This window comes from Branchiostoma floridae, chromosome 7 (genome assembly GCF_000003815.2).
Source record: "Branchiostoma floridae strain S238N-H82 chromosome 7, Bfl_VNyyK, whole genome shotgun sequence".
Taxonomy (NCBI): domain Eukaryota; kingdom Metazoa; phylum Chordata; class Leptocardii; order Amphioxiformes; family Branchiostomatidae; genus Branchiostoma; species Branchiostoma floridae.
In genome coordinates, this window is record NC_049985.1 from 5786063 (window position 1) to 5796783 (window position 10721).

Consider the following 10721-nt stretch of genomic DNA (forward strand, 5'->3'; position numbering starts at 1 on the left):
TATACGTCTTCAGTTGATATACGATGATCCCAGGTCCTGGAATGACGAGATCACGGCAGGATGTGACTGTACGTTGTAGGTACTAGTAATTGCTTCCAAACGCCAGGTCTTCCCCGGGATGAAACAATGTTGTTACTAGTATATCTGACAAATATCCGGATGTGTCGTGTTCTCTCTGTATATCTTATCTTAAAATTCATGCTAGCTATCTTCCTTCTTTTCATTGCCGAGGTCACCCCAATATGATCCCAGTCGCTGAAGTGTTGTGAACGGATGTGGCACATTGTCTCCATGGAGAGTTTTCATCATCCTTAGTGCCCGTTCGCGGTAGCTAATTGCCTTCTTCTGATCGCCGAGTTCTCTCCAACATGTTCCCAGGCCATGGAGCGACGCGGCAATGGATGGATGCGCCGTATGGGCTCCATAGAGAGTCTTCGTCATCGTTAATGATTGTTCATAAAAGCTAATGGCTTTCTCCTGGTCGCCGAGCCTACCCCAGGATGATCCAAGGTTGTGCAGTGACCGAGCAATGTCCGGATGTGCCGTGTTGTGTCCATAGATAGTTTTCGTCATAGTAAGTATCTGTTCGAAGTAGCCAATTGATTTCTTCTGATCACCGAGTTCACTCCAAGACGATCCCAAACCCTGAAGTGATGCGGCAATGGATGGATGTGCAGTGTTGTGTCCATAGATAGTTTTCGTCATCGTTAGCATCTGTTCGAAGTAGCTAATTGATTTCTTCTGATCACCGAGTTCACTCCAAGAAGATCCCAAACCATGAAGTGATGCGGCATTGGATGGATGTGCAGTGTTGTCTCCATAGATAATTTTACTCATCGTCAGTGACTGTTCATAGTAGCTAATTGCTTTCTTCGGATCGCCTAGTTCACTCCAAGATAATCCCAAGTTGTGAACTGTCTGAGAAATGGACGGATGTGCCGTGTTGTCGCCATAGATGGCTTTCGCCGTCGTCAATGACTGTTCGAAGTAGCTAACTGCTTTCTTCTGATCACCGAGTCTGCTCCAGGATAAACCCAGGTTGTTGAGTGACCGAGCAATGTCCGGTTGTGCCGTGTTGTCTCCGCATAGAGTTTTCATCATCGCCAGTGACTGTTCTAAATAGAGAATGGCTTTCTTCTGATCGCGGTGTCTGCTCCATGATGATCCTAGGTTGTGAAGTGTTTGAGCAATGGACTGATGTGGCGTGTTAACGTTGTCCCCAAAGATAGTCTTTCTCATTATTAATGACTGTTCCAAGTACCTAATTGCTTTCTTCTGGTCACCAAGTTTGCTCCAAGATGTTCCCAGGTTGAAAAGCGACTGAGCAGTATCTGGATGTGCCGTGTTGTCTCCATAGATAGCTTTCCTCATTGTTAGTGACTGTTCAAAGTAGATAATTGCTTTCTTCTGGTCACCGAGTTCACTCGAAGATGATCCCATGTTGTTAAGTGAGTCGGCAATGTCTGGGTGTGCCGTGTTGTGTCCATAGATAGTTTTCATCATCCTAAACGACAGGTTGTAGTAGTTAATTGATTTCTGTTGATTGCCAAGTTCACTCCAGGATAACCCTAGGTTGGAAAGTGATCGGGCAATGGACGGATGTGCTGTGTTTTTCCCAAAAATAGCTTTCTGCATCGTTAATGATTGTTCAAAGTAGCCGATTGCTTTTTTGTGGTCGCCGAGTTTAAGTGATGATGTTCCAAGGCCTTGAAGGGAGTCAGCAATGTCCGGATGTGCCTTGTTATCTCCATAGATAGTTTTCCTCATCGTAAGGGACTGTTCAAAGTAGCTCATTGCTTTCTTGGGGTCACCGAGTTCACCCCAAGATGTTCCCAGGTTAAGAAGAGACTTAGCAATGTGTGGATGTGCCGTGTTGTCTCCATAGATAGATTGCATCATCGTTAGTGACTGTTCGAAGTAGCTAATTGCTTTCTCCTCATCGCCGAGTTCACTCCAAGATGATCCCAGGCTGAGGAGAGACTTAGCAATGTCAGGATGCGCAGTGTTATCTCCATATAGAGTCTTCATCATCGTAAGTGACTGTTCAGAGTATCTGATTTTTTTCTTCTGATCACCGAGACTACCCCAGGATGTTCCCAGGTTGTGAAGGGAGCAGGCAATAGAGGGATGTGCCGTGTTTTCCCCATAGAGAAGTTTCATCATCATTAGTGACTGTTCGTAGTAACTTATTGCTTTCTTCTGATCGCCGAAGTTACTCCAAGATGATGCCAGGTTATCGAGTAACTGAGCAACGGATGGATGAGCCGTATCGTCTCCATAGATAGCTTTCATCATAGTTAGTGACTGTTTGTAGTAGCTTATTGCTTTCTTCTCATTCCCGAGCTCACTCCAAGATAACCCCAGGCCCTGAAGTGAGTGAGAAATGACCGGATGTGCCGTGTTGTCTCCATGGATAGTTTTCAACATCGTTAGAGTCTGTTCGTAGTAGCTAATTGCTTTCTTCCCATCGCTCTGAGATGCCCAGTAATCTCCCAATTCCCTCAACATTTGCGAACGTTTGATATTGTCGCTACCAGTATCGTTTAATGCTGCTTCTAAATAACGTATGGACGTAGATAACAATAGATATCTTGCTATTCGGCCCAAACATTCATTAGAGGCATCATAGATGGTCGTTTTGAATATCCCAGTTGACTGAACACGCAAACTATCTTTAACCATGGCTGGCATACACTTCTTCAAAGGGATTGCCCTACAGTAGTATCTGAAAAGTACTTTGGTATCTGGAATATAGAACACTGATCTCAGGATGAAGCCAGGCACTTCACGTGTTTCTGGCTTATACTTCATTTGGGTTAGTGGGGACATACTGTCTTTTTGTCCTCCGTTGGCCACGTACGTTCTAAGCCGGAGCTCTGCCGAGATGCTGGTCAGCACCATAAGGTGTGTGGCATTCTCCTCTCCAATCTTTCCCGTTTCCTCCAGTTCATCTATCACATCCCACGCACTGGAAAGTGTAATCTGACAGCACAAAGACAGTAGCTCAATTGCTATGCCAGGAAAGCGATAGATGTCTTTCTTGACATTTAGAAGTTGCCCAGTAGGTTTATAGTTGGGGAAGAAATGGTCTTTATCGTCAAACAAGATTTGAATAGCGGACAGATGGGACTTGAGCCTAGAGAGGAGATCATCTGTGATGATTTCTGAAAGTTTTCTCCTGTACTCGTTCATCAGTGCTTCTTCCCCTGTTAAGAAGGCAACCCGCCTGAGGATGTCTGACAAGTGGTACCCTTCTGACACGGAAACTTCTAGTCGCTGAAACTTCGCCATTTCAGCGGGGGTTTGGATGAGGCTAACCTTAGGTTTGCTCTTAGTCTTGTCTCTTCCGAATGGAGTCTTACTTGCCCATGGCATGAAGCCGTCGAAGGCAAATCCACGAGGCGTAACCGAGTCAAAGAACCAGTCTTTGTCCGCGTTTTCTGATTGAAAATCATTAAGTGACGGGATGGCCATGGCTGGGAGAATTGTTTCCCCGAGGTTGATTACTTTCAGGTGTAGATAGTGTGTGAGGTTAATGAAGTACCGCCGTGTGTCGTCATTGTCCTTCCCGCCCTCAATCAGAATGGCGAACTCCAGGTCAGAGTAGGGCGTGACCAGTTCTGTTGCCTGTGAGCCTAACCCGATGAATGCGTACTTACATGGAGGAGGACCGAGTTGGGTAATACATTCATGAACAAGGTCATGGATAAACCTTTGTCTATCTCGGGCAATGGTCTTGAATAGAGCCTTGACCGCGTCAGCTCGCTTGGCCTCAATTAGTTTCATACCTGGGTCATCCTCCTCATATTGATACGGATTATGTTCCTGATCAATGGCTTCTATTTGTGACTTTACACGGGCGCGCATGTCCTCTAGTCGCTTCTGATGACGTATGGCCCTGTCAGACGGAATAGACTTGCTATTCACATTTGCAGCGTACAAGAGAAACCATCGCTCTATCTCCTGTAGTCTTCTTGCCACGCTGTGTCTGTTCCTGTCTGTTCTGGCCATGACTGCGTTGTACAGAGCTGCTGCCTGTGTGAATTTCCTACCTTCTTTTGTTGCTTTGCCTCGTCGGACGTAGACGTCACCCAGTCTGTACAGACATTTGGCCTCTTTACATCGGTCAGGTTTGTTAGGATCTACAGAAAAATGGTACTAATTAGCTATCATCAATGGGAAATTATCGAAAGTGTTTTAACAATTAAATATCTTGAACGAGGCAAACTCTGAATCTAGATATAAAACATAGCCTTAAAAGTTGTCATTCTATATCTATATCTATTCTATACAAGAATCATATTGCAATACTGTAATGAAAGCATTATGGTGATTTCGTTTACTAGTAGCTTTTGGAATAAAATATAAAGAATCTGACCTACATTGGCAGATGCATAGCAATACGACTATTAGTCTGCGTACACCTTCATCGTATTCACCGGTCTTTTGTTACCTTATTTTTGTCTTTCGCCGCGCTTCCGCGGCGAAAGGCAATCAGACCGATATTAGATTTCTGTCCGTCTGTCCGTCCGTCCGTCCGTCCGGGTCGACCATGCCATACCGTGCTAGCGAGATATTCTACCCTGCAGATTCGACGGTATGTAACGTTATGACATACGTATCGGCCTACCATGAATGTGCTGCTTGGTTTGCGGTCCATGCCATATCGTGCTAGCGAGATATTCTACCCTGCAGATTCGACGGTATGTAACGTTATGACATACGTATCGGCCTACCATGAATGTGCTGCTTGGTTTCTGTATGGCTTATAAGCAGGAATTTGCAGAGACGGATGTGAACGGTGAGGATTTCTTCGTAAGATTGTATACAATTTATAAACTAACATGTTCGCTGTTTGGTTATAATAAAACAGACCTTGTAGAGAACAGTTTGACATGTCATTTACTTTGTTTTATGGAAAATCACCGCTACAAAATCTAGAATTGTGTAAGATGCGTGCGCCGCATCTGACATGGTGTGGGAGGGGGGCGTATTCGGAAATTTCTTACTCTAAGAAATTTCAGGCTATTTTCGTGTAACAAACTTCTTTCAGCAAAATACTGTAAGTTCATTTATGTTCGCGAGCACTTAATTTCGCGAGTTTGAGCAAATCGGGAGTTCGCGAGATCTTTGAGTTCGCGAGCGTGTGTTTCAATTATTTTTTCGAAAGTTACGTTACGATCATGTAGCGAGTGCCCCCCTCCCACCCACACCGCAACACTAGTCATGCCGTCAAAGGCGGCATTTACGCCAAACAGTTCATAGTTCCCCTTCAAACAATGTCTAAAGTTGGTGTACTCAATAAAAAATGTGTTTCTATCGAGCCACTGTCTCATTGTTGAGCTCATTTCGGCCGTGATTTGACGACAGCGCACGGAACGCAACAGGGTCAATGACCTCTGTTATGTCGCAATCACATTTGCCGCATAGGCTGATGGGATACCCACGCCAAGCCAAGCGACGCGGGCGCCATTTTGAAATTTTTTCAGCGTGAAAGACGGCGCTAAGTTTTAAACTTTCAGCGTAATTTGTGGACACAAGTTGTACACAAGAAGGTGAAGAGTTTATCTCTCCCATATTTGCAGTAGTTCTAACTTAGAATTATGAAACGGACGTCTTACTTTCGGCATGTAAGCGGAATTGTGTTTGTCACATGAAAAACATTCCCCGGCCGGCTGTTTGTTGTAAACCTGCTGCAATTCCATAGCCTTCCTTGTATTTGTAAAGACCAGTACTACTCAGTTTTATTTTTTGTTTCGTTCGTAACTTGTAGAAATCTAGTAAAACTAGGACAATGTACTAAGTAAATTGTTATCGCAGCCATGTCACGGCGTGTACGTACTAGTAAACAAAGCCGACATGTCTCTTTTTTCTCCGTTCGCCAGTGGCACATTTCTATACAACAATGACTCTATGTATCGTATATGTGTTGAATTAACTTTTATTTCGGTTTGAAAAGAATAAATGATCTGTTATCAGTTGAGTCTTGTCATTGGTATACGTTGCTATTATAGTAAACACGTAGTTCAGACTGGATCATTTGGACGGAAGGTGTGGGGAGGGGGACGATGTTGAACATGCATGTTCGCGAGTAGATGACTTCGCGAAGAGAAGGTCTCAGCGAAATACGCGAACTTAAAAATCTCGCGAACTTAAATGAACTTACAGATAGTAGCCCTCGGATGCGTTAAAAATAGAATTACCCACATTTAATTTATAATTTCGAAAGGGAAGATTCTGACCGAGCTCGACGGAGTGAGTCTGACGCGTGACGTCACGACTCCGTCAAGTAAAAGCATAATTGCGTTACTAAAAGAAACGAAACGTTCCATTAAACATACCACGGACCTGTTTTAGTTTAAAATATCTACCTTTCACATGATCTTGCCATTAAAAAAAATATTTCCATTACTGTATATGCCATGTTAATATTTTATGTTCAGTTGTTTATGGTGACAATACTTTGTTTGTTCTTGCAGAAATTCAGGACACATCTACTGATAAATTTGATTACTACAGTGCACTTTCATAAAACCCTGTTGTACTGTAACAGAGCCGTTCTTAACAGCGAAACAATCCGAATAAAGTTAACATCATTCATGCAGTTGTGTTATTATACAGTTCTAGTAAAATATACTCTGTGAGAACCACTACCTTACTAAACAGTTATATAACCTAGCACTTGACCAAACTGTGCCAGAGCTGCCAACGTTGCAGACTTGGCACCCACGCTTGACCAAACTATGCCAAACAATTTTACCTACACAATATAAGTAAGCGAAAGACTAGCTTTTTTCAGAAGCTCTTGTTTTAGAAGTTAAAAGTACGATGTGACTTTTTTGTCAGGAAACATACCGTGGATGAGTTTCAGAGCGGCCGCAAACTCCCGTTCTGCTGAGTCCAGCTTCCCGTCAACCTGTGCGCGGTCTCCTGTAGCCAGGTGTTTCTCGTATGACCTACAAAGTGAGAGGAACCTGTTTGAAATCTATTTCTTTTCCCATGTATATGAGAAACGGAATGGCATATATTCGTATATCAAGACGTCCCACCAAATGGCAAGAATTTCATCACATGTTCATTGTACTTGTCGAGAAGAGCTAAGAAAATTTCTTTGAACCTGTATATACTGTACATAACATCAGTCATCTAAATCTACATCACGCCTAGTAGAAAATTAGCTTGCCCAATCATTGAGTCCATTTGAGCTCAACTGAAGATCACTTACACTTTTCACCCAAACAAAACACCAAGTCTTTGTTGTAGACTGCACAATTACATCATAGACGCTTTCCAAGTGAGGAATGTTGTGTGTCCATCTGCATTTGAGACCATATAGGGGGAACTAAAGGAGGAAATAAGTGCACAACAAACCTATAGTCTGGAGCGTGTTTGGGCGTCAGGCTTGAGATGTAGTCACTCGGTGACCTATGAGATGACAGGATTGTTTTGATATTTAATTCATCTGTGCCAAAGCGCATCGTCAGTGTGAATTAAAAAAAAAGTATATATGTCCCAACGAAAGAGAACCACCAGAAGAGTCAGTGCCCCAGTAGAATTTTGAGACCGATAAAATCTTAAGTTCTGTCGCATCCATATTTTCCACAATTGAATATGCATTGTGTAATCAGCAGTTTTAACAGACAGTGTTGTTGAAATAAAAAGAAAACGGACATATCCGGCTAGCCCCAGTAGCGTTCCCCAAAATACTCTACTTCGATAGTGAAACGTTATATCTCTGGAGCCCGTAAGCCATTAGTCGGTAACTGACACCGCAATACAATGTTATTACAAAGAGGAACAAGAAATATATGATATCTTTTAATTCATAGACTTGATAGACTATCACCAACATAAAACAAAATCAGAAAAGATAGCATTTGTTAACAAACAAAAAAATTATTATGGTCTAGGTAACTACTGCTCTGTTTATTTCTTACTCTTATTACTTTCACTTTTGACTTTTTGCTTCATAGTGTAATAGAGCACTAAAAGGGGTGTCTGCTACTCTACACGTAACCATGGTGACATCCGCCTGTTCCAGGTCATTGACCTTGTTTGTTTGGAACGGAAGAAAGGGGAAATCACCAGTTTTCCCTTCCATGAACAAGGTAAACGTAATAACCAACCCTGTGCTTACATGAACTTGTGACCCTTTGCATCAGCGATGACGTCAGTGCTTGATGACGTCACTGGGAAGTCCCTTGACAGATGTGCCTTTTGGTGCCTTTGACCTTGTTTGAACTTTGGACCCTTATATCATACAAATCATAATAAACCAGATTTCATATTAGCATGGCTACTTATCTTCACGTTGGGTAAGCAACATTATGAGGAACTATAAGTTGGCATGAACACAACACAGCTTTAACAATATTTCCACCGAAAGTGAATGAATTTTGATTCCCAGCTGACTGTTGTTGCTAAACATACTGCACATGAAATTTATTGTGCTATGGAGATCACTAACAAGATATGACATTGATGAATATGGGCCAAGGAAAGGTGATAGAAAAAGACAACACCAGAGAAATGTCCCTCGAGGTTTGGGACAAATTACCGTTTTATTGCTGCGACCTGTACTTAACGTTTATCCAGTGAGTTAATATACGTACAATAACAATATTCATCCATTCATTCATTCATTCATTCATTCATTCACTATATTCGTCGATTTCAGTCGATTTTTTCCCCTTAAAAATGCCATAGGAAAAGAAAATTTAAATGTACCTTATTTCCAGGTCTCTGTATGCCTTGTCTGATTTTCGCCGTGTACAATAAGCGGTGAATGAGCGCCACTGTGCCCTGTACTCTCTCACACCGTGCCAGTGCAGTGTTGTACAGAGCAGCAGCCTTGGTCAAGCATGTCGTGTCTCTAGTTTCTGTTCCTCTTTTCAGGTAAACGTCACCGAAACTCTTGATCGCTTCCGTCTCTAACAAATTGTCCTCGTTTATGACACCTTCTACCATTAACTTGGTATATTCAATCAGCACAGAGTCATTGTGACGTCCAAAAGTCAACTTTCGATCCAGGTGTAGAAATTTCTCAGCCACCTTGGCAGGCGAAGACATTTTCTCGTCGTTGGTCTGGGGCTCATACTCGTAATCAACAGGGATTGTTCCTCTTTTCCCCACTCGTTGTTTCTCTGCATACAAGTAACGGTTTTCCAAACTTTCTCCCATATCTGCGTCCTTACACCGGAGCAGTGCAGCCCTGTACAACAGCATGGCCCTGTCGTACCTTAGTACGTTTTTGTCGAGTTTTCCTTTCTCCAAGTTCACGTCTCCCAGACTTTTCAGCACCTCCAGTTCCGCACACCTGTCCATGTTTGCCATAGCGTCGAACAGGGCACGGAGGTAGTCTGTCTCCGTACGCACCAGCCCGACTCTCCTGGCCTTGGCGTCGGCCTCGCCAAGTTTCTCACAGACCCTCAACATTTCAACACTGAATGCTTCTGTAAGGAAGACCTTAAATCATTTCGGTATGATAAAATCTTGACTTCAACCACTTCTTGTCCGTCCTTCCTTGTACGTATCAAGTTGTAGGCATGCGCATGGTAGCGGTGCAGTCATTTCCGGGTACGCGTTGAACTTGTGCCAAGTTAGTTACATCATCTTCTGAAACTGGACAAATAACAATCGGAAGACCAAATATAGAAGTCAGTTTGCTACAACGTCCCTTTAAAAGCTACGGTAACCTAATTCCAAGCAGATGTTGGGTGAAAAACGTCAGTGACGGCCGGGCACAATCCACGACATCGCGGTAAGGAGAGGAATCAAGCGACAAAACGTGTAACAACTTGAGGATTTTATTGTATAAAGGCTGAGATGAGGCAATTTGTAGACAAAGCGTTAAAAAGTAACTTATATAATCTGAACATCAGCCGTTTAACAACTGATGTTCAGCTTATATAAGTCTCTAACGTTAAAGTTCCATTCTCTTTCCGTAACACCATATGAATGGTCAACACCATACAACATATGAAAAGTACAAAGCACTATTTCCAAGGATGGAAAAGGTTCTACTGAATAATTGCTTCTCAACAAATCACTGAAAACAACAACACATAAGACAGAAATAACGTTACAAATATCAAGCAACAACAATGGTGAAACGCACAAAACTCCGCCAAGTTCTTGTTCAAATCATGTCAACACCTGCTTCACGATAACCGTTACCTTCCTGATTGGACGGACTATATAATTTAATTCATTACTGTAAATCTTGAATTGTTCACGATACTTTTATTTTTGCAGTTACTTAATGCGAATTCTCGTTTCCAATGTTACTGTTGCACTGTTAGTGTTACTACACATTTGTCTTACAGAACTGTTTCGACCATGAACGCCAAACGCGAAAGCTTCATTTCATGCCTCCTACGGCGAAATCATGTCTCTGATGAAATAAAGTGATTTACCGTAATACAAATTTTGAATTAGGCCATGTTAATTGATGCGAGCGTGCGAATAAAAAATGTTTGGCAAAAAAACCTTGCCTTCACTATAAAAGTCTAAGTAGTCAGGAAGGACTGAAGCCACCAAATAATAGATTCTAAGTACATGTAGAAATAGATTTAGAGTAAATGTTATTTCCCGTTCATCTATAAATATCATCAATTCTTATTCGTTGTTGTTCTTTCACATCTTCTTCTTTGGCCTTGGGATTCTACGACATTGACATTAGTATACATTTTCCGATATTTCTTTGCAATCTACGGCATGTA

The 10721-nt window shown here is 42.4% G+C and overlaps 1 protein-coding gene across 1 annotated transcript; it reads right to left on the minus strand.

Moving 5' to 3' along the window:
* Positions 1–201: 201 nt before the first annotated feature.
* Positions 202–8252, minus strand: LOC118419365. The gene is made up of 4 exons (XM_035825727.1): positions 8138–8252; positions 7372–7425; positions 6856–6956; positions 202–4142 (listed from the first exon to the last, which is right to left on the minus strand). Coding segments are annotated over exons 1-4 (4098 nt in total). The 5' UTR covers positions 8140–8252.
* Between the last annotated feature and the right edge of the window lie 2469 nt (positions 8253–10721).

Coding starts and splice junctions, on each gene's coding strand:
- LOC118419365 (XM_035825727.1), bottom strand. Junction 6,957..7,371: donor AAACACGCTCCAGACTATAG/GTTTGTTGTGCA, acceptor CTCACTTTGTAG/GTCATACGAGAAACACCTGG. Junction 4,143..6,855: donor CGCTCTGAAACTCATCCACG/GTATGTTTCCTG, acceptor ATTTTTCTGTAG/ATCCTAACAAACCTGACCGA.